General features: G+C 42.6%; 1 protein-coding gene across 1 annotated transcript; it reads left to right on the top strand.

The window, feature by feature from the left end:
* Positions 1-9,402: 9,402 nt before the first annotated feature.
* Positions 9,403-25,535, top strand: LOC139472811 (uncharacterized). The gene is made up of 4 exons (XM_071255292.1): positions 9,403-10,414; positions 23,871-23,930; positions 24,403-24,468; positions 25,028-25,535. The coding sequence occupies exons 1-4, from the start codon at positions 9,403-9,405 to the stop codon at positions 25,423-25,425; spliced, it is 1,536 nt and encodes a 511-aa protein (XP_071111393.1). The 3' UTR covers positions 25,426-25,535.

Consider the following 25,535-nt stretch of genomic DNA (forward strand, 5'->3'; position numbering starts at 1 on the left):
CGCAACTTCATTTTTGCACAACTGAGCCTGTCGCTATCCGCAACTTCACTTTCCACAACTGACCCATGGAACTCTACTTGTTTGTCATGCTTTCTGTAAGTTTCGGAAGACTTGCTTTCCTATCTTAACTGTACCAGCTACCACTGCTCGGGCTACCAGCTTAACGTATACAGAATGTTGTCCCCTCCTCCTCCTTCCAATCAGTGTCATCATGAGAAGGAGTGTTCAGTGTTTAAACCTCTGTTATGTGTTCCCCTGTGTGCCCCATAGTTCGTCCCATAAGTTCTGACTGTTTGGCAATCTCTTTAATCATATCAGTATGCTCTTGTCGCTACTCGCGACCAAATACTGATCATCACCATTATCATCTCAGTACACCCTTGACGAAATCCGCGATCAAGAACTGATCCTCATAACTGGATCCTTTATGTTTTTACAATCCCTAACTATATTAGCATACTTTTGACCGGACCTGGGCCACGTGTATGTCTTATCATTCATTTCCTGTTGTGTTCACAGTTTCCCTATTCTGTTCTTGATATGAACCTTGTTCTCCCGTTTTAGAGTTTCCCTCATCCCATAATTTGTTTAAAACTTCCTTAATAATCCGGAATATACTTAAGCATACCTCTGTACATGTTTGATCACTTCCACCACTAGTTTTACTTTATCTAGACCAAACATTACTCAGTCTTTGCCAACGCTTAACACATGGCTGGATCTCCTTCAAATGAAAGGAATAAATTAGCGATACCTTGAGCACCTACGACTATTGCCAAGGTTACAATCTGCCTTGTTGCTTGATCATGGTCTTGTAGATACCCATGGCTAAAATCGCTAACTGTCCCTGAGCTTGATTGATACGCCACCAGTTTTATTCTTTCTTGATCTGCATTAGTTAATACAGCATATTTTTCTATACTTTTCAGCCATTCCTTAAATTTTGTTGGTTCCCCCTCAAAAGTTTTAATAACTTGCGCTATTCCCTGTGCTCCTAAGGTTGTTGAAAGATTAGCTAAGTGTCCTGTCAAAAATTCTCCCAATTCCTGGCCAGCCATAACGAAAAATGAAACAGAAGAAATCCGAGCTACTTACCCAAGCTGGTCTGAGCGTCAATCTTCACTTGTCCCAGGCTGTTCCTTTGTTTTGAGAGGGGTCCGGGTCACGGCACCAAAGAAGAACCCCAACGTGCTCTATATGTAGCACAACAGACAAACACGGTCTTCGGTTTCAGCAGGTGTTTTTAATAACAAGGACCAATTTTATACGCTGTTACAATGAATACTTAACAAGGGCGTGGCAGAGACTGAGAGAGAGGCTATGGGCTGTTTCAGGCGTGACCCAGTGTGACCAGACCTCGTCCCAGTGTGCTGGCCTTCTGAGCTGTGACTTGACTGTTAGCTTGGCTCGTGTTCTTCTGCCGTTTTCTTCTGGACTGCTCTGTCGGTCTGGTCCTGGTCAGTGTTCAGCGCCCTTCTCTGCCTCTCTCTGCCTCTCTCTGCCTCCCTCCGCCTCTCTCTGCCTCTCTCTGCCTCTCTCTAGACTACACTGACAGTGCGGTTTATATAGGAAGGCTGTGACCCTCAAATCTTCAGGGGGGTCAAAACAAGTTCGTGGTACGATAAACCGGTCAACAACTGTCCGATTTATAACCGTCATCTGGTCATGAAATGACACTTGAACCTTTTAGGGGGGGTCGACACAAGTTCGTGGTACAGTACACGGGGAAACTCTTTGTCAACACTGTCCGATTTATGACCATCACCTGGTCACTGACCCCTTTCTTCTGCTCACCTCTACACAGCCTCTGGCCATACTGGATAGTGTTACACTAGTAATATGCTTTCACAGCAATGACTTCCTGAAACATTTGTTATTGTTTTCAAGGAACAAGAGGTATTAGGTGGACACAATCATAGTGGTATACGTGGTTCATGTTCAAGTGCTTTCAGAATGGAATGGCATAAAACCTGTTGTGTTGTGAGGTGATGAGCAACACGTTCAAGCAGTGCAGCACCGTGGCAGCCTGGGCTATAAATAGAAACACTGGTTTCGTATTCCAATGGATGGCATGACCAGTGTTGACACAAAAGTTCATGAGACCTAACCATCAAAGCATGAAACAAATAATTCACTGAGGAAACAAGAGGTCGTGTATGAATTTATGTCAAACACGTTAATCTAAACCATGGTAGTATTAAACTTATATCAGAATTGACAGTCAATAGTATGCCCACTTACGTCTGGTGACCTCACCAGCGTGGAGTCCAGAGAGCTGCTCCTCCATTGTTCTGTGTATATGACGACAGCTACTCCAATTATTTGCAATTGTTCTGTGCATATGACGATAGCTACTCCAGTGTTTTGCTATGTTCTGTGTATATGACGACAGCTACTCCATTGATTTGCCAATGTTCTGTGTATATGACGACAGCTACTCCAATGATTTGCCATTGTTCAGTGTATATGACGACAGCTACTCCAATGATTTGCCAATGTTCTGTGTATATGACGACAGCTACTCGAATGATTTGCCATTGTTCTGTGTATATGACGACAGCTAAACGCATGATTTGCCATTGTTCAGTGTATATGACGACAGCTACTCCAATGATTTGCCAATGTTCTGTGTATATGACGACAGCTACTCCAATGATTTGCCATTGTTGTGTGTATATAACGACAGCTAAACGCATGATTTGCCATTGTTCAGTGTATATGACGACAGCTACTCCAATGATTTGCCATTGTTGTGTGTATATAACGACAGCTAAACGCATGATTTACCATTGTTCTGTGTATATGACGACAGCTACTCCAATGATTTGCAATTGTTCTGTGTATATGACGACAGCTACTCCAATGATTTGCCATTGTTGTGTGTATATAACGACAGCTAAACGCATGATTTACCATTGTTCTGTGTATATGACGACAGCTACTCCAATGATTTGCCAATGTTCTGTGTATATGACGACAGCTACTCCAATGATTTGCCATTGTTGTGTGTATATAACAACAGCTAAACGCATGATTTGCCATTGTTCTGTGTATATGACGACAGCTACTCCAATGATTTGCCATTGTTGTGTGTATATAACGACAGCTAAACGCATGATTTACCATTGTTCTGTGCATATGACGACAGCTAAACGCATGATTTACCATTGTTCTGTGTATATGACGACAGCTACTCCAATGATTTGCCATTGTTCTGTGTATATGACGACAGCTACTCCAATGATTTGCCATTGTTCAGTGTATATGACGACAGCTACTCCAATGATTTGCCATTGTTGTGTGTATATAACAACAGCTAAACGCATGATTTACCATTGTTCTGTGTATATGACGACAGCTACTCCAATGATTTGCCATTGTTGTGTGTATATAACAACAGCTAAACGCATGATTTGCCATTGTTCTGTGTATATGACGACAGCTACTCCAATGATTTGCCATTGTTGTGTGTATATAACGACAGCTAAACGCATGATTTACCATTGTTCTGTGCATATGACGACAGCTAAACGCATGATTTACCATTGTTCTGTGTATATGACGACAGCTACTCCAATGATTTGCCATTGTTCTGTGTATATGACGACAGCTACTCCAATGATTTGCCATTGTTCAGTGTATATGACGACAGCTACTCCAATGATTTGCCATTGTTCAGTGTATATGACGACAGCTACTCCAATGATTTGCCATTGTTCTGTGTATATGACGACAGCTACTCCAATGATTTGCCATTGTTCAGTGTATATGACGACAGCTACTCCAATGATTTGCCATTGTTCAGTGTATATGACGACAGCTACTCCAATGATTTGCCAATGTTCTGTGTATATGACGACAGCTACTCGAATGATTTGCCATTGTTCTGTGTATATGACGACAGCTAAACGCATGATTTGCCATTGTTCAGTGTATATGACGACAGCTACTCCAATGATTTGCCAATGTTCTGTGTATATGACGACAGCTACTCCAATGATTTGCCATTGTTGTGTGTATATAACGACAGCTAAACGCATGATTTGCCATTGTTCAGTGTATATGACGACAGCTACTCCAATGATTTGCAATTGTTCTGTGCATATGACGACAGCTACTTCAGTGTTTTGCCATTGTTCTATGTATATGACGACAGCTACTCCAATGTTTTGCAATTGTTCTGTGCATATGACGACAGCTACTCCAGTGTTTTGCAATTGTTCTGTGCATATGACGACAGCTACTTCAGTGTTTTGCCATTGTTCTGTGTATACGACGACAATTACTCCAATGTCTTGTTTTGTTCTCGCTCTCGTTTTCTTTGACATTGGAGGAGCACAATATCCCCATCACTAGTTTTTTCCTGTGCTAATGTATCACACTACAGAAGTCATCGGCTTCACCAGTAATGACGTCAAAGGGCTTTTGAAAGGAATATTGCTGTTGTTGCTGATTAACTCATGTGTCTCGAACAACAGTAGTTGGAGTGAGTGAGTGTTGTTTTGCGATGCTTTAGCAGTATTCCAACAATATCACGGCAGGAGACACCAGTACTGGGCTTCACACATTGTACCCATGTCGGGAATCGGCCCCGGGTCTTCGGTGTGACGAGCTAACATGTTAACCACTAGGCTACCTGACGGCCCCTAGTTGGAGGTCTAATCAGGAATGTGTGAGTGTTGTTGTTGTTGATGTCACATGTGTTTTATACAAGAGTAGTTCGGGGTTTAGCCAGGAGTGAGTGAGTGTTGTTGTTGATGTCATATGTGTCTCGAACTGCAGTAGTTAGGGGTTTAGCCAGGAGAAAGTGAGTGAGTGTTGTTGTTGATGTCAAATGTGTCTCGAACTGTAGTAGTTAGGGTCTAAGCCAGGAGTAAGTGAGTGAGTATTGTTGTTGATGTGAAATGTGTCTCGAACTGCAGTAGTTAGGGGTTTAGCCAGGAGTAAGTGAGTGAGTGTTGTTGTTGATGTCAAATTTGTCTCGAACTGCAGTAGTTAGGGGTTTAGCCAGGAGAAAGTGAGTGTTGTTGTTGATGTGAAATGTCTCTTGAACTGCAGTAGTTAGGGGTTTAGCCAGGAGTAAGTGAGTGAGTGTTGTTGTTGATGTCAAATTTGTCTCGAACTGCAGTAGTTGGGAGTTTAGCCAGGAGTAAGTGAGTGTTGTTGTTGATGTGAAATGTGTCTCGAACTGCAGTAGTTAGGGGTTTAGCCAGGAGAAAGTGAGTGTTGTTGTTGATGTGAAATGTCTCTTGAACTGCAGTAGTTAGGGGTTTAGCCAGGAGTAAGTGAGTGAGTGTTGTTGTTGATGTCAAATTTGTCTCGAACTGCAGTAGTTGGGAGTTTAGCCAGGAGTAAGTGAGTGTTGTTGTTGATGTGAAATGTGTCTCGAACTGCAGTAGTTAGGGGTTGAGCCAGGAGTAAGTGAGTGTTGTTGTTGATGTGAAATGTGTCTCGAACTGCAGTAGTTAGGGGTTGAACCAGGAGTAAGTGAGTGAGTGTTGTTGTTGATGTGAAATGTGTCTCGAACTGCAGTAGTTAGGGGTTGAGCCAGGAGTAAGTGAGTGAGTGTTGTTGTTGATGTGAAATGTGTCTCGAACTGCAGTAGTTAGGGGTTTAGCCAGGAGTAAGTGAGTGAGTGTTGTTGTTGATGTGAAATGTGTCTCGAACTGCAGTAGTTAGGGGTTGAGCCAGGAGTAAGTGAGTGTTGTTGTTGATGTCAAATGTGTCTCGAACTGCAGTAGTTGGGAGTTTAGCCAGGAGTAAGTGAGTGTTGTTGTTGATGTGAAATGTGTCTCGAACTGCAGTAGTTAGGGGTTGAACCAGGAGTAAGTGAGTGAGTGTTGTTGTTGATGTCAAATGTGTCTTGATTGCAGTAGTTAGGGGTTGAGCCAGGAGTACGTGAGTTTGAGTTGTTGTTGATGTCAAATGTGTCTCGAATTGCAGTAGTTAGGGGTTTAGCCAGGAGAAAGTGAGTGATGTTGTTGTTGATGTCAAATTTGTCTCGAACTGCAGTAGTTAGGGGTTTAGCCAGGAGAAAGTGAGTGAGTGTTGTTGTTGATGTCAAATGTGTCTCGAACTGTAGTAGTTAGGGTCTAAGCCAGGAGTAAGTGAGTGAGTATTGTTGTTGATGTGAAATGTGTCTCGAACTGCAGTAGTTAGGGGTTTAGCCAGGAGAAAGTGAGTGTTGTTGTTGATGTGAAATGTCTCTTGAACTGCAGTAGTTAGGGGTTTAGCCAGGAGTAAGTGAGTGAGTGTTGTTGTTGATGTCAAATTTGTCTCGAACTGCAGTAGTTGGGAGTTTAGCCAGGAGTAAGTGAGTGTTGTTGTTGATGTGAAATGTGTCTCGAACTGCAGTAGTTAGGGGTTTAGCCAGGAGAAAGTGAGTGTTGTTGTTGATGTGAAATGTCTCTTGAACTGCAGTAGTTAGGGGTTTAGCCAGGAGTAAGTGAGTGAGTGTTGTTGTTGATGTCAAATTTGTCTCGAACTGCAGTAGTTGGGAGTTTAGCCAGGAGTAAGTGAGTGTTGTTGTTGATGTGAAATGTGTCTCGAACTGCAGTAGTTAGGGGTTGAGCCAGGAGTAAGTGAGTGTTGTTGTTGATGTGAAATGTGTCTCGAACTGCAGTAGTTAGGGGTTGAACCAGGAGTAAGTGAGTGAGTGTTGTTGTTGATGTGAAATGTGTCTCGAACTGCAGTAGTTAGGGGTTGAGCCAGGAGTAAGTGAGTGAGTGTTGTTGTTGATGTGAAATGTGTCTCGAACTGCAGTAGTTAGGGGTTTAGCCAGGAGTAAGTGAGTGAGTGTTGTTGTTGATGTGAAATGTGTCTCGAACTGCAGTAGTTAGGGGTTGAGCCAGGAGTAAGTGAGTGTTGTTGTTGATGTCAAATGTGTCTCGAACTGCAGTAGTTGGGAGTTTAGCCAGGAGTAAGTGAGTGTTGTTGTTGATGTGAAATGTGTCTCGAACTGCAGTAGTTAGGGGTTGAACCAGGAGTAAGTGAGTGAGTGTTGTTGTTGATGTCAAATGTGTCTTGATTGCAGTAGTTAGGGGTTGAGCCAGGAGTACGTGAGTTTGAGTTGTTGTTGATGTCAAATGTGTCTCGAATTGCAGTAGTTAGGGGTTTAGCCAGGAGAAAGTGAGTGATGTTGTTGTTGATGTCAAATTTGTCTCGAACTGCAGTAGTTAGGGGTTTAGCCAGGAGTAAGTGAATTTGAGTTGTTGTTGATGTCAAATGTGTCTCGAACTGCAGTAGGTGGGGGGTCGAGCCAGGAGTAAGTGAGTGAGTGTTGTTGATGTCAAATGTGTCTGGAACTGCAGTAGTTAGGGGTTGAGCCAGGAGTACGTGAGTTTGCGTTGTTGTTGATGTCAAATGTGTCTCGAACTGCAGTAGTTAGGGGTTGAGCCAGGAGTAAGTGAGTGAGTGTTGTTGTTGATGTCAAATGTGTCTCGAACTGCAATAGTTGGGGGTTTAGCCAGGAGTAAATGAGTTTGAGTTGTTGTTGTTGATGTCAAATGTGCCTCATGCTCCAGTAGTTAGGGGCTTAGCCAGGAGTTAGTGAGCGAGTGTTGTTGTTGTTGATGTCAAATGTGTCTCGAACTGCAGTAGTTAGGGTTTTAGCCAGGAGTAAGTGAGTGAGTTTTGTTGTTGTTGATGTCAAATGTGTCTCGAACTGCAGTAGTTAGGGGTAGCTCAACAGGAGATGTCCTGGTTTATATGCATTAAACCTAATCCTAATGTTGCGCAAGTCAAATAAAAAGTGCCAACATTCAGTACCGAGTTTCGTACAGGTCACTCTGACATTGGCTAAATTTAATGTGAAGTCATCTGGTCGAAATCCATACTTTCCTGAAACCCCTGATGCCCATTAATGTTTCCACAAATAACTAATATGCAATTACCTAAATCTTAGTGTCCCAAAGTTCAAGCGGGTCAAGCTGACATGCAGATTACTGACGTCGATTATGCATGTATGTCTCGTCTAACAGATGTGTTAGTGTGGCGCTACAATGCCATGCTCCTTACAGCACAGATACAGTTTCTTATTCTCTATACCTCCAACATGGGGCGACTAAATGTGACAGCAGCAGAGTATTGATGAGTAGAGTAAGAGATGACCTTTTTATTACAGCATTCTGTATATAGAGGATTAAAAACACAACCAGCATCCACATACAGGCTTTGTCTCAGAGAAGCTCTAAAGGCTCAAAGGCAAAACCTCAGTCTCTGATCATGAATGGAATCTAGTTTTTTTAAACTCACTCATTTGCTCGTTCGACATGAATTGTCTCAGTATCAGCCTGAAAGGTAGAATATGTCATTCGGATTGATTGTCAGCGTGACAGACGAAGCTACGACAGTTTGATCAGACTTGACCCATGTCAACTCAGTCCGACACAGAACAGATAAAGAGGTTGTGGCAGATTTGGCTACAGCAGCAGAAGAATTTAGAGTAAAAGTAAGCTGCCTGGCGACGGCAAAGCTGATGTTTCGTTCTTGTTTAGTTTAAGAATTTTGATTTCTGTTTGATAAACAGGGCAGAACTTGGAAAATGGTCATGTGTTGCCCATCACAGTTTGAATATTTCAAATCTTGATGACAGTCTGCACTTTTATTGTTGTCACCATAACGATGACAAACCATGGGATGTGTGCAGGTTTTCGAACCATGTCCACTTTTTTTTACATTTAAATCATCGGAGTGTATTGGGGACATACTTCTTCACTCCGATGTTGACATAACCAGCTTTAATTGAATTGGGAACAGGTCAACGGGCAAGTGAATAAATATGTGTTCGTTTGAACAGTAGTTGATTTATTATCCTTTCTGGTAAAACGTTTGACAGACTAAACTTGATTTTTGTCCCGGCACATTTCACCTGAAGAGCTCCACTGCGCAAACGTGTCACATTTTAACCTCCCCACAATGGCCATGAACAGATCTGGATATACCAATTTGATTGGTTCATGATCTGTAACTTCGATCACAAGGAATCAACATATGTATTAGCCTTATCAAACGAACTTGTATCCAAATGTCTTCGTTTAGAAACAGAATGATTGTTAGCCATGGTGAAAGAGGGAGGGGGATTTTGGGGGGTGGGGGATTGGATGAGTAAGGTATATGTGAGACTGCATGTGGCATAGAGACCTAGGTGTCTGCTACGGGTGGATCAAAGGTATATGTTGTACATTGGACATACAGACCGTGGTGTCGGGGATGGGTAATAAGTAAGTTCCGCATGTTAAGGGGTTGGATCGAGATTAGTTAAAGTAAACAAGAAATCTACTATTTTTCAAGTTACTTCAATGGTAATAATACTCTCAACACGAGGCTATTGTGGCAACATACTTGGTATGTAACACAATACCCTGATGAAGTTCCCTGCCTTATTTGTGTCTGTGGTGCCACATGTACGCACAGGAATTTTCTGTCAGAGCATTCCTGAGTTGGCTTTTTGTCAAACACTTCGGACTAAGCTCCATGTTGATCCAGCACCAAGTCAGTCTTCTCGTAACTGCGGCGAGCTGCACATATCACTGCATGATGGAACTAACAAGCGTTGTATTCATCAGTCTTGTGTTCTTGTGTGGTGTCAGAGACGCACATGCTGATACCAATTTGACCGACTTGACTGGACAAGTGAGAGTCCTGACCGCAAGTATCCAAGCATGGAAAGGAAGAGTTGTTAATATTAAGACTGATATGAAACAGCACTTTAAGAGGTGGGAGTCATCACTGAAAAATCAACTGACTGACACGTTCATTCCTGCCCTGATAAAGCCTCTAGTGGAGCAAGCGATTACTGGCATCCTGAAAGAGTATAACATTAGGAATATTATGAGTGAACGTGTTCATGATTTAGTTAACAGACTGAAAATCAACGTTCATTACACAAAGACACAACTTCGGGCAGTAACACAACAGTTCAGACGTGTAGAAAGGGAAAGAGACAGTTACAAAGAAAGTATTGTTAAGCTTCGTAGCGAGATGAACACAGACATCCACAGTTTACAGCTGCAGCTGAATGAGACGAAAGCTGGTCTTCGCGATGCAAAGATTGTGAACACTGTTCTTAAGGAAGATTTAATTACACTAAATACAAGCTGTGTGAAGAGAGAAGAGATAGAAGCGCGCTCCAATGATGAACAGTCATACAGGGCGGACGTGCAGGAAATGCAGCAAAAGTTAAAAACTGACATTCAGAGTTTAAACATTCAACTAAATCAGACCATTGATGACCTACATGATTCAAATCAAGTAATCACTGGTCTTACAGAGGACATGGTGACACTGAATACTAGCTGTGTGATGAGAGAAGATATTAAAGAGGTCGATGTTACGGACAGGTCGCTGACTACATCGTCGTTGTCGCAGGTGTCATTCACAGCATCGCCCCCTTCGTTTCCGGGTGCTGCAGGAGGTGAGACTTTTAGCAGAGATTTCTCCCTAAACATTCCATGCGAAAGATGCATGAAATATGTTATTTCCTTTGAAAAAAGCATTAGTGTATGTCTTGAATTTCCAACAATATATATACAAAGGATATGCCTTCTGCCTTTAACTTGTGTCTAAACATTCTGTGTTATAAATGTGTAATACAATAAAATACACTGACACATAACAGTGTTATCCTACATAAAACTGTCTCAGAAAATTGAGATGTCTGAATAAAGTCCAATATTCATATTCACCCTGTAGCAGAACGAACAACAAATAAGTAAAACATACATGGAGTTCTACACACTGCACGTATCACAGTTATTGATATAATAATTAAAATGCATTCTCCACATTAATCATGATGTCCTCCTTATGTAATATTTAGAACTTAGTTTTGATGAATAGGCATAAATGGTTTTTACATCCCATCACATAAAGCTATGACAGATATCACATGAGTCATAATATTCATCTCTGTGCTACATATTACTTAAACTGCACCAATGCACTCATATGTACAAGATGTATAGTATTCATGCAGTTCACAAATACAGGTATGTAGCTTATACTAGGACTAGAATGTTTAAGATGCCTACCGAATGTGTGGCACTCAGGTGACAGTAGGCATAATCTACTGTAACTGCTTGTCACTGCAGATCCTGCTGTAAGTGATCAAATACACGTCACTTACATAGTTTAGTATACATATCATACAATTATATACACAGTAATACTGCCATATCATTTCATTCTAAACATAATCTCAAATGGAATGGCATAGATAAACCTACATAAATATGTCCTTATCTGAGCCATACATGTACTAGCATTACCTGTGCTGTGATATACTCTTAATTACAAACAACACACATGAAAATGAATGATATTGATTAATTTCTCATGGCACAAACATAACATGTACCATGGTATTGAAAATTAAACATGGCCAACAAAATGGCGGACACGATTGGGACACAAATCCTTATATAAGTCGCCTTTATCATAAAAGTATTATAGCATTTTCACATTAAATCAGAAAACATGAATGGTGTTCTTATAATCATTACTGTACTTATACTAATGACTTTAACTACATTCATACACTCAAATCACACAATTATAACCTACACTGAACTAATGTTTACACTATACATGCTGTACTAAAACAAATATTATATCCTACATATTGTTTATAACTTCGTATTAAAACTAGAGAGACATGCTGCTGTGAAAAGTCTTGTCTGTCACAGTGTCTGTCTCATGCAGTGACTGCCTGGTGCAGCTATACATGGTGGACTGATTTACAAAGTCCTTTTGTTAGCATAGAAGATAAAACTGACCAAGCGGACAGCAAAAATAGCCTGCCCTCTAAAGGCAAGACAAAAGATTACCCCGGACCCTCACCATAACACAATAGAACTGGCCAGAACAAGGGCAGCTTGGGCCAATCAGGCTGGGAACTGGTACCGTGCATAATCCAATAAAACACTACAACAACACTGTCGAAAACCAATGCGATATATATACAATAATACTAAGAAAGAAATACACTGACACACACACACGCACACACGCGCGCGCCTACACACACACACACACACAGAAACACACGCGCGCGCGCGCACACACACATATATTTTGTCATACTGTTTCATGCGAAAGAAAGTCATGATTCATTCGTTGGAAAGATGTCATCGCGTCAATGTTGCAAACAAAGGTAGCACGTTCAGATAGTTTCATCTTCCCGAGGCATGATCGTCCACAAGTGAATTTATTAAAGTCTAGTTTCCAGCCCGATGAACTTTTGATCTTGACCTAGGGCGGCCTGTGCGGGGTCGATCCTTGACTTTTCTGCAGAACATATTGAACATATTGTCTATCCACCACTGACTTCCGCCAGTTTCCGGAATGACAATAACTCTTAGGCGTTCATTACATTGTAGACCGCCTCCGTGGTTTAGTGGTAGACGTCCGCCCGGAGATCGGAAGGTCCGGGGCTCGATCCCCGGCCGCGTCATACCAAAAGACGTTAAAATATGGTACTTGTTGTTACCCTGTCTGGTGTTTACCCTGGCATTAAGGGGTTAAAACAAGGACTGGTCAGTATACTGTGTCTGAGTAGGGTATTCATGTTAAACTGCGGCATGGTATCTCAGTGGGCTAGCACTATAAATCGACATCAGTCCGGTCTAGTAAAAGCAGCCACACACACACACACACACGCACACACACACACACACACACGCATGCACGTCGCTATGTGAGTGCAATAATCTTGGACGCGGCGTTAAACCCAATTTCACCTCATAACATTGCAGACGACGCATTCCTACTCTGATCATAAATATTGCAGTGCAGCAAGCGTAGAGAGTTTACCAGCTCACGTGCACGGAGGAATGTTTGTGTGCAAGGTTTCGTGTGTGTTGTGGCGTTAGGGTTTGGTTCCGAAACCGTTTAGCGTCTGTCTCTGGCAGTCTTGTTTTCAAAGCTGATCGTCCTTCTGATCATAATATCAAAAGACAGGACACCCAATACCCGGGTACATAGGTCAACGTCGGTATGAATACTCCCAGCAATATTCAATACAATATAGAAAAGAGCGCATGACTCAGATAAAAACTAGAAGAGGTGCTCGTCTCTTAAATAAGTTAGTAAGTTTTAGTAACACGACATTTATACGGGGTGAAAATATACAGGAGCTTTCTAATCCTGCTTCATTTATACGCAACCTCTATAATAGGCTAACTATACTACTCAAAAGCAGTTAGGGAACACTAATATGTTTGCACTTAAAATTAAAAAAGAACAGAAGACGAAGACATGTGTAGTAAATTTAATAATGACCGAGTATACAGTAAGAAAGAATCATGAACAATCCACTACATTTCATAACGTGAGTGTGATTGAGTTTGATTGAACGCCGCTTTTAACAGTATTCCAGTTACATCACGGCGTGTCAGCTTCATGTGGGAGGAAAGCCCGAAGTGATGCAGGTCTCAGACGTTTACCACTTTGGTGAAACCCACGTATGGTGCTGACAAACCTAGAAACTTAATCGGGGCGAACCGGGATTCGAACCCACAATCATAGGTTTCTGGCGTGGCCAAGGGACGCAACTTTGCACAGCGAATCGCGGCGCCTTAGACGACTGGGCCACCCGTGCCCCTGAAAGAATCATGAAATAACCCACTACATTTCATAACGTGAACAAGCGTTGATGTCAATAATGTCACTGGGGTCAAAATTGGAAATCCAGGCCAAGAGAGAAAAGTCAGTAACGAGTGTGTCCGCCCCTAGCAGCCACACATACAACACAAAGACGCCTCATGGATGTCACTAATGTCTGTAGTGTGTTCTGTGGGATAGCAGGCCACTCCAAACTCAGCCATTGAGGAAGCTGGCGCAGATCTTGAGGTGGAGGGTGGTTCTCTCTAACACGTCTCGTTAACAGATCCCATACGTGTTCAATGGGTGCCATATCAGGATAATATGCTGGCCATTCCATGCGAGTAACATTGTTTTGTCCCAGAAAGTCAGTGACTATGCGTTCACGATGAGGTCTAGCATTGTCATCCTGGAAAACAGCCTGTTGGCCTATTCGATGAAGACAAAAATTCATCATTGGTCTCAGAATCTCACCCCTGTAACGAACAGCATTCAAATTCCCGTTGATGACGTACAGATTGGTTCTGTGATGAAATGAGAAGGCTGCCCACACCATGACACTACCACCACCAAAACGATTGTGCCCACGGACGTTGACGTCAGCAAAACGTTTCCCACGCCGTCTGTAGACAAGAACACGACCGTCATTATGCTGCAGTGAGAACCGAGATTCGTCAGAAAAAAGAACTGCTGACCACTGTTGTCTTGTCCACTGTCGGTGTTGCCGTGCCCATGCGTCTCTGGCTGCTCCTTTGGTCACTGACATTTGTTCCTGGAGCAGCCCTCATTTGCCTTCGAAGATGGTTTGCTGTGACTGCTCTCCTCCTCAATGCTTCAACAACGACGTAACGTTCTTCTCTTCCTGTTGTCACACGAGGGCGTCCTGGCCTTGATCTGTCACGTACTGTCTGTGTTTGTTGGAATCGCTGACGTAATCTGCAAATGACGGATGGACTAACATTTAACCTTCGAGCAGCTTCCCGCTGTGAAATATTTTCATTTAGCTAGCCAATAGCTCTGGCTCGTTCTTCAATCGTGAGGTGTCGACGTTGTGGCATGTTGAACACAGTGTGGCTCGTGCTTCATGAGGATAAGTGAGCAAATGCACGATCTCCATTCTTACGGCAGCTGTGAGGAGGAGATTACAACAAAAAATTCCATGAAAATGAGTGCTGGTGAAAATTAACGTTGTTCAGTATGATTCAAATTCTTTGTTCTGGTCATGAAGTCACTTGAGTAAGGGTAGTCTTCAATATCAGTATGTTAGCCGCCAATCAGAAGGCCATTTACCAAATTTAGAAGGAATCCAATGAACAGTGCTACAAAATATCAGTGTTCCCTAAATTGTTTTGACGAGCAAACTTCATAATCAAACACAAAAGCAATTATAAATAATTTACACTCAATTAAAACTTGTTCTAACACTGCATTGAAGACACAATACACCAGCTTAGTGTTTCTAGTGGTGTCAGGAAGCGTCATTGACACTCACAACACTGGACAGTAGACATGATACACCGGCCCTGTGTTTCTAGTGCAGTCAGTTAGCGTCATTAAAACTTCCAACACTGTACAGTAGACATGATACACCGGCCCTGTGTTTCTAGTGCAGTCAGTTAGCGTCATTAGAACTTCCAACACTGGACAGTAGACATGATACACCAGCCCTGTGTTTCTAATGGTGGAGGGAAGTGTCATTAACACTTGTAACACTGTACAGTAGACATGATACACCAGCCCTGTGTTTCTAGTGGTGTCAGGTAGTGTCATTAACACTTGTAACACTATACAGTAGACATGATACACAAGTCCTGTGTTTCTAATGGCGGCGGGTAGCATCATTAACACTTCTAACACTGTACAATTGACATGATACACCAGTCCTGTGTTTCTAATGTCGGCGGGTAGCATCATTAACACTTGTAACACTATACAGTAGACATGATACACCAGTCCTGTGTTTCTGATGGCGGCGGGTAGCGTCATTAACACTTCTAACACTATACAGTAGACATGATACACCAGTCCTGTGTTTCTGATGGCGGCGGGTAGCGTCATAAACACTTCTAAAACTGTACAGTAGACATGATACACCAGGTCTGTGTTTCTAATGTCGGCGGGTAGCATCATTAACACTTGTAACACTATACAGTAGACATGATACACCAGTCCAGTGTTTCTGATGGCGGCGGGTAGCGTCATTAACACTTCTAACACTGTACAATAGACATGATACACCAGCCCTGTGTTTCTAATGTCGGCGGGTAGCATCATTAACACTTGTAACACTGTACAGTAGACATGATACACCAGTCCTGTGTTTCTAATGACGGCGGGAATCGTCATTAACACTTCTAACACTGTTGAATAGACATGATACTCCAGCCCTGTGTTTCTAATGGTGGCGGTTAGCGTCATTAACACTTCTAACACTGTACAGTAGACATGATACACCAGCCCTGTGTTTCTAGTGGTGTCAGGAAGTGTCATTAACACTCACAACACTGTACAGTAGACATGATACACCGGCCCTGTGTTTCTAGTGCAGACAAGAAGGGTCATTACAACTTCCAACACTGTACAGTAGACATGATACACCGGCCCTGTGTTTCTAGTGTAGTCAGTTAGCGTCATGACAACTTCCAACACTGTACAGTAGACATGATACACCGGCCCTGTGTTTCTAGTGCAGTCAGTTAGTGTCATTACAACTTCCAACACTGTACAGTCGACATGATACACCAGCCCTGTGTTTCTAGTGGTGTCAGGAAGCGTCATTGACACTCCCAACACTGGACAGTAGACATGATACACCGGCCCTGTGTTTCTAGTGCAGACAAGAAGGGTCATTAACACTTCTAACCATGTAGAGTAGACATGATACACCAGCCCTGTGTTTCTAGTGGTGTCAGGAAGCGTCATTAACACTTCCAATACTGTACAGTAAAGGATACACCAGCCCTGTGTTTCTAGTGCAGACAAGAAGGGTCATTAACACTTCTAACCATGTAGAGTAGACATGATACACCAGCCCTGTTTTTCTAGTGGTGTCAGGAAGCGTCATTAACACTCCCAACACTGTACAGTAGACATGATACACCAGCCCTGTGTTTCTAGTAGCGACGAGAAGAGACATTAACACTTTTAACACTGTACAGTAGACATGATACACCAGCCCTTTGTTTCTACTGCAGTCAGGAAGTGTCATTAACACTTGTAACACTGTACAGTAGACATGATACATCAGGCCTGTGTTTCTGATGGCGGCGGGTAGCATCATTAACACTTCTAACACTGTACAGTGGACATGATACACCAGGCCTGTGTTTCTAATGTCGGCGGGTAGCGTCATTAACACTTCTAACACTATACAGTAGACATGATACACCAGGCCTGTGTTTCCAATGTCGGCGGGTAGCGTCATTAACACTTCTAACAATGTACAGTAGACATGATACACCAGTCCTGTGTTTCTAATGTCGGCGGGCAGCGTCATTAACACTTCTAACACTGTACAGTAGACATGATACACCAGTCCTGTGTTTCTAGTAGCGACGGGAAGCGACATTAACACTTCCAACACTGTACAGTAGACATGATACACCAGCCCTGTGTTTCTAGTGGTGTCAGGAAGTGTCATTAACACTTCCAACACTGTACAGTAGACATGATACACCAGTCCTGTGTTTCTAGTAGCGACGGGAAGCGACATTAACACTTCCAACACTGGACAGTAGACATGATACACCAGCCCTGTGTCTCTAGTGCAGTCAGGAAGCGTCATAAACACTTCCAACACTGTACAGTAGACATGATACACCAGTCCTGTGTTTCTAGTGTAGTCAGGGAGCGTCATAAACACTTCCAACACTGTACAGTAGACATGATACACCAGTCCTGTGTTTCTAGTGTAGTCAGGGAGCGTCATAAACACTTCCAACACTGTACAGTAGACATGATACACCAGTCCTGTGTTTCTAGTGTAGTCAGGGAGCGTCATAAACACTTCCAACACTGGACAGTAGACATGATACACCAGCCCTGTGTCTCTAGTGCAGTCAGGAAGCGTCATAAACACTTCCAACACTGTACAGTAGACATGATACACCAGCCCTTTGTTTCTACTGCAGTCAGGAAGTGTCATTAACACTTGTAACACTGTACAGTGGACATGATACACCAGTCCTGTGTTTCTAATGTCGGCGGGTAGCGTCATTAACACTTCTAACACTGTACAGTAGACATGATACACCAGTCCTGTGTTTCTAATGTCGGCGGGCAGCGTCATTAACACTTCTAACACTGTACAGTGGACATGATACACCAGTCCTGTGTTTCTAATGTCGGCGGGTAGCGTCATTAACACTTCTAACACTGTACAGTAGACATGATACACCAGTCCTGTGTTTCTAATGTCGGCGGGCAGCGTCATTAACACTTCTAACACTGTACAGTCGACATGATACACCAGTCCTGTGTTTCTAATGTCGGCGGGTAGCGTCATTAACACTTCTAACACTGTACAGTAGACATGATACACCAGTCCTGTGTTTCTAATGTCGGCGGGTAGCGTCATTAACACTTCTAACACTATACAGTAGACATGATACACCAGTCCTGTGATTCTAATGTCGGCGGATAGCATCATTAACACTTGTAACACTATACAGTAGACATGATACACAAGTCCTGTGTTTCTGATGGCGGCGGGTAGCATCATTAACACTTCTAACACTGTACAGTGGACATGATACACCAGTCCTGTGTTTCTAATGTCGGCGGGTAGCGTCATTAACACTTCTAACACTATACAGTAGACATGATACACCAGTCCTGTGATTCTAATGTCGGCGGGGAGCGTCATTAACACTTCTAACACTGTACAGTAGACATGATACACCAGTCCTGTGTTTCTAATGTCGGCGGGCAGCGTCATTAACACTTCTAACACTGTACAGTCGACATGATACACCAGTCCTGTGTTTCTAATGTCGGCGGGTAGTGTCATTAACACTTCTAACACTATACAGTAGACATGATACACCAGTCCTGTGTTTCTAATGTCGGCGGGTAGCGTCATTAACACTTCTAACACTGTACAGTAGACATGATACACCAGTCCTGTGTTTCTAATGTCGGCGGGCAGCGTCATTAACACTTCTAACACTGTACAGTAGACATGATACACCAGTTCTGTGTTTCTGATGGCGGCAGGTAGTGTCATTAACACTTCTAACACTGTACAGTACACATGATAAACAAGCACTGTGTTTCTGATGTCGGCGGGTAGCGTCATTAACACTTGTAACACTGTACAGTAGACATGATACACCAGCCCCATGTTGCTAATGGCTGCGAGAAGCGTCATTAACACGTCTAATACTATACAGTAGACATGATATCACGGTGAGGCACGTGAAGTAACAAGAATCTGTGACAAGTCATAGACGGAAATTTATCAGCAAATATCCTTCCGCCGCACAAGTGGTGTGTGAGTTGGTTTTAACGCCGCATTAAACAGTATTCCAGTTATATCGCGGCGTGTCAGCTGAATGTGGGAGGAAAGCCCGAAGTGATGCAGGTCTCAGACGTTTACCACTTCGCTGAAACCTACGAGCACGGGTATGGTGCTGACAAACGTAGAAACATGTTCGGGACGAACAGGGATTCGAAGCCACAATCGCTGCGCCCTATAGACGACTGGGCCACCCATGTAGCCCAAATAACTCGTCTTCCTGATTGAATTGTCAGAACCGCATTGTCAAGGGTTTTCTAATGCCCTGTATATATAGATAAATATTCTGATAATTGGTATATGGCAGGTATAGCGACCGTTCCGTCACGCATATTAACACCTGTATAGCTGGCTTACCGACGAAGAGACAAAGCAGAGTCCAGTTGAGTAACATTTAGTCCCGTAAATATGGTTATCTTATTTATACAAAGGGACAGAGGGACAGACAGACAGACAGACACGGTTGACCCAGTTGTTTTAGGCGGCACAATTCGCCGTGCAGAGTTGCGTCCCCTAGGCGTGCAAGAAATCTATAACCGTAGGTTCGAATCCCAGCACTATACAATATTTCGTATTTTCCTCCCACATCATGAGTGAGTGAGTGAGTTGGGTTTAACGCCGCTTTTAACAGTATTCCAGTTATATCGTGGCGTGTCAGCTGAATGTGGGAGGAAAGCCCGAAGTGATGCAGGTCTAAGACGTTTACCACTTCTGTGAAACCCACGAGCACGGGTATGGTGCTGACAAACCTAGAAACATAATTGGGGCGGACCGGGTTCGAACCCACAATCATAGGTTTCTGGCGTGCCCAAGGCATGCAACTCACAGCGAATCGCGGCGCCTTAGACGACTGGGCCAACCGTGCCCCCTCCTCCCACATCAAGCTGACACACCGTGGTATAACCGAAATACTGTTAAAAGCGGCGCGAAACAATAGTCATTCAGGATATCCTTCTTGACGATCCTTTATCGATAAATTACTAGTATGTCAGATAACCAACGACTCTTTAACCGACAGATGTAGTTCCTACTTAACGGACTTCAGTATGCATATGTGTTATTGCTGTGACTGAGTTAAATACCTGGGCGCATTCATCTACAATCAAATTTCATGTTCAGTAAACATTTTGTAAATAAGCAATACGAAATGAAATAGCAACAAGGCAACACTTCATCACTATGTCAGCGGCCGACATGTTTTACAAATACAACATTCAAAATGGTGGCTACCGTCGCGATAGCTTCGATGCTTTGTTTGCTTGTGATAAGGTCGAGGAACTGGTCAGTAGTTCTTGGTATTTTTCCGATCAAAACATGAGTTCATGGTCTGATGGTTCTTAACAAACCAGAATGATGTCTCATGCAGGGCAAGGGCCAGGCAAGTCGGGCTCGACCAGTTTAAAAATATGTTCCCATGGTAAAGTGAGAAGAGTAGGCTTGCAGTCAATAGATCGAGTCGTTACAGTCAATAGATCGAGTCGTCACAGTCAATAGATCGAGTCGTTACAGTGATTGATGTTATGAGCATCGATCCATGCTGAAGACATACTTAATTCGTAGGGCACCAACGCCCGCATCGAACAATTTTGTGACTGTTGTCGCATGGTTTATTTGGTTGGTTTGTTGTTTAACGCCGCACTCAGCAATATTCCAGCTAAATGACGGCAGTCTGTAAAAAATCGAGTCTGGACCAGACAATCCAGTGATTAATCTATATGAACATCGATCCACGCAATTGGGATCGATGACATGCATCAACCAAGTAACCGAGCCTGACAATCCGTCCTCGATTCTTACGCCAAGCATAGTCGCCTTTTACGCCAAGCATGGGTTGCTCAAGACCTTATTCTACTCCGGATCTTCACGCGGAAACAATGCTTTGTCGCAGGATAAAGTATAGTCGGTGCCTTTGATCTTTTAGCGAAGCATCTTAGAATAAAAATAAAGACGATGATGAGGTAGATTTCTTTAACCAATGAAGTAGGCTTAATTTTTTACCTCAACATGCAATCTGAGACGAAATATGGTAAGACTGTGGTAAGACTTGTAGATCTTGTATCACTCCACACTGTATTATCCTAGAGTGATCGGCACAAGTAGCAGCCGAGCGCCAAACTATGACATGCTCCTAACCAGACACGTCACACTGACGTCATAGCTCGCCCCTTCGCTAGTCAAGGCGTTTCTTGACTGACAGTGAGTTGTGTCGCTCGTGTGAGGACGTAAACGGTGGTAAGTTTTCAGTTTGTACTTCAGAATTTTGTTAGGATATTAAATGAAACAGACATTGTAAATATAGTAAGATTTATGTACAACAGAATACATTTTGAAGGAACCAGGTGCTTGCTTCACACAATGTTTACACCCAGACGTTTGTTTAGCCTGCCACCGGGGATAAACAAACGTCTGGATGGAAACATTCATACCTCGTTTAACTGAAAAGCTTGTTTGTTCTATTTTAATCAGTATATTGCAAAAATATGCTTGTAAGTTTTATCCTCTGAACTAATAAGAACTATTTACAACTGAGACTGAAGACTAGATGATATGAGATTTTTTCTAAATCTGTTCAGTCATAGTGTCTGCTATGTTTTTTCGCTCATATGTTTTAATACGTTGTTCTGCATCATATAATGGCAGAAATCTACTGAAATACATCCCCACTACAGACCAGGGCTAAATGTATCAGCCTCATTATTTTAACACTCAGCTTTGTCCTTCTAATCCGGAATATCTTATGTGGAATAAATGTATTTTTGCAGGGCACCCACATAGTTTTTTGAAGGATGGCAAGGAAATGTAGAATATATAAGGGCAAATGTGCATGATTCTCATTATTTTATGACTAAGTTAGAACGGACGTTAAATGCGAAAACAATTTGGCGCTTGGCACACTGGCAATCGGCATTTCAATCTTAAAACGTACGTGTTTATTTCCTTCTTTACACAACCCAACACCGTATCAAACATCTTGTAGTGCCGGCGACAGTTTCTGCCTCAGATAGAATCTAGTAAGCTGATCTGTGATGGATGTACTGCCGCCATCGCTCGGAATGCTGAATTATGACAGTGTTGCAAAGAATTTTCCTGACACTGAATTACCACTGTGTTGCACACGCGCTGAGTCATGTAGACCTGTTGCTCTTTTACATTTATTGCATCATCATGAAAAGTTTATAACTGAAATATTATTCTGTAGCATTTCGTATATCGTTGTTTGTAATACTGTGTAGTCCGAGACATCAAACGACGTAAATTGCACCAGTTTCAGAGTCTAGTTAAGAGAGTGTTTGTATTGGGGAGTTTGGGGACTAAAACATCAAGCAAAGTCACTCGGAACAACAAATAATTTACGATAGGTCGCAGCACTCTACATTTAGTAGCCTGTTATCATCATTTAGCAAAAAGCAATATGGACACAGAAACCATCAAGACAGTTGTCTATTTGACGATGTATCCACAGACGTTGAAATGCACGAAAAATATATTTTCCTCCAGAATTACACTGGTGGGCGTCATATCCTGGTCAAAATATATATAACGATGTGCATTGATTCTCACTGACAACAAATACCTGAGTATAATTTAAATATACAGTAATAACATAGCAGGCAATGAAAATTAGAAAACAATGTTCAGTATTTGACCTGTATGTACTATGTAGATTTGCTATGCGCAGTATTGATACTCAAACAACAACTTGTTATTGTTATTGATATTGTGCAACAACGCACCAACTTGCGGGGACCGTTTCATTGTCATAACAATTCCACCCACAACTAAAGAAGTCAGACTAAAATAATAATCATTCCATAATTGGGAATTAAGAGTAGGTAGCTGATGTCATACGATGTTGTAATGTTCTAATATGATAAATGCACATATGCTGTGTTTCAGTTTATTTGAGATCTGGTCTTTCTTCCGTGTACAGCAATATAAACTAACATGTTTAGTCCTTAGTCCTCATAATGGTAACATATAAAACCCTTAAAATGACATGTTTACTAGCCTAGTCGTTATGTATCTGAACTATTGGGATGTTGTAGTAGTGTTCATTTATGTTGTATGGTGAATGATTATATTATTATGACAAGAAAATAACAATCTATTCAGTTTCTGCAACTTCGACCAAGAGAAGAGATATATCTCAGCAGGTAGCACAGAGGCAGTGTGCAGCTTAGGTTTATTTAGGGGGTGTTTTTCCAGCAATCTAAATCTAATAAATATAAGCGATTTTCAAAATGTGTCAGTCACCATGCTACGGTATAGCCTATTAATCAGGGTTAGAAACTAACAGTTTTTGTCCACTATTCCTTATAATGATAACATATAGCCAAACCCTTAAAAGGGGCCAATTTCTACTACTCCTTAGGATACCTTTACTATTGGGCAGTCTAGTAAAGACTACAGGACTAGTGCCAATTTCTAACGCTGTTAATAATACCTCTACTACAGCAACTGTATTATAAATCAAGTTTATCAGTGAATAAATTTGAAAGTCACACATTTGTTGAAAGGCAAAAGCTTCTCCCAGGCCAGTAGTTGTAATGTTTACCTGCAATTTATAGTTTTCTGAACAGCATATATGGGGGAGGGTAGCCCAGTGGATAAAGCATTCGCTCTTCACGGGATTGATTCCCCCACATGGTTACAATGTGTGAAGCCCATGTCTAGTGTTCCCCGCCCAGATATTGCAGGAATATTGCTAAGAACCTGTAAAACCCAACCCAACTGAACAGCATATTTTGTGTTTCAGCCTCGAACGACCGGAGCCACAGAGAAAGGGCTGCACAGATGACGACAGTGACGACTCATGGTAGGTGGGAGAACCCAGCAGGTGGTAGATACTGTCACTGTCCAACTTTGTACGAGATGAGGTCACATCAACATGTAACAAATATAAGCTTGAAAGTTTACTCCACAAACCTTCATATAAACAGTCTCTACAATAACAAGCTGATAAATGTAGTCTCTTATCCTAATAATTTGAAACAAGTCAATTGTTTTGGCAGTACCACCATAAGACTCAATCCAACAAGCCTGTACAGACGCGTGGCTCAGATGAACAGCAATCTCAATTTTTGTGTTGTATATTTATGATAGAATCTAGTCGTTTGAATGATTTGTTAGTCGCTAGACGACCTTATATTTATACCTCTAAGATGAATGGTTTTGAAATTGTATTCATCAGTCAAAATTTTAAAATACATAAACTTTGTCGAATATCTTGTATGTATAATGCTTATTTAGTTTGAATTGTTTTCTGAACAGCATGTTCTGTGTTTCAGGCTCGAGCGACCCGAGTCGGACCACGAGGACACCAGTGACGACCACAAAAAAGCCTGCTACACGGGGTAGGTGGGAGAAGCCAGCAGGCAGAAAGCCAACACTTTAATCCCCCCAACAATTAACAAGCTGGGGTATAGACCCGTGAGGGTTCTGACTTGCGTCTTGCATGTCATTGTATCCCAGTTGTGTAGATCAGTGCTCATGTTGTCAACCACTGGACTGTCTGTCTTTATCAGACTCCGCCATATTATTGCTGGACTACTGCAAACAAACAGACTGACATAAACCAATGTCATGTCTTATAAGATCTATCTAATATTTCCAAACAGCAACTGTACTGACAGTATCATCTCATAAAGCTCAGTTCATCAAACGTTGACACTCTCCAGCCACACACAGAATAATGTTACAGCAACTGGATGTGACAGAAAGATTCTAAACATTGACCACATAATCCTTGATTACATGAACCAGCTGTCGTCCTTCCCCTTGATCCTTGTGTTGTCAGCCATGTTGGAAGTGGTTGATGACGTACCGTGTCACGTGTCACCACGTTGAGGTGTGAACCATGTAGATGTATGACGAAGATGTCTGGAAGTGTACAGAGTTTACTTTGTGTTACAGCGACTCCATCACCAGCAGACTGCGAGGACCTCTATGTCGCCAGCGGGGACGGGAACCTGGAGGAGGTGAAGCGGATCCTGTCTCGGGGCGTGGACGTCAACTGTAGGTGGAGGGGGAGCATGACACCGGTGATTTTGGCAGCATACTATGGACACAGAGACGTGCTTGAGCTCCTGGTGGGTGAAGGGGCCGATGTGTCACTGGTGGACGAGGACGGTGACAACACCCTTCACTGGGCCTGTAGGGGAGGAGACATGGAGACGGTGAAGTTTGTGCTGTCTCTGCACGTGGTGGACATCGACGCCAGGGACAACGACGGGCTGACGGCGGCCTCCTGGGCGAGACTCATGAGACATACGCGAGTGGCGGATCTCCTCGTGTCCCGCGGCGCTCAGTGACGTCAGTGTCGTGTTTGTGTGGACGGTGGGGGAGACCTGACAGTGACGTGGTGTGCCGTTCACGTCGTCGTGTGTACATATGTCTTTATTTACGTGAAACTGTTTGTTGT

This window comes from Haliotis cracherodii, unplaced genomic scaffold, assembly GCF_022045235.1.
Source record: "Haliotis cracherodii isolate W230 unplaced genomic scaffold, xgHalCrac1.p SCAF_25, whole genome shotgun sequence".
Taxonomy (NCBI): Eukaryota; Metazoa; Mollusca; class Gastropoda; order Lepetellida; family Haliotidae; genus Haliotis; species Haliotis cracherodii.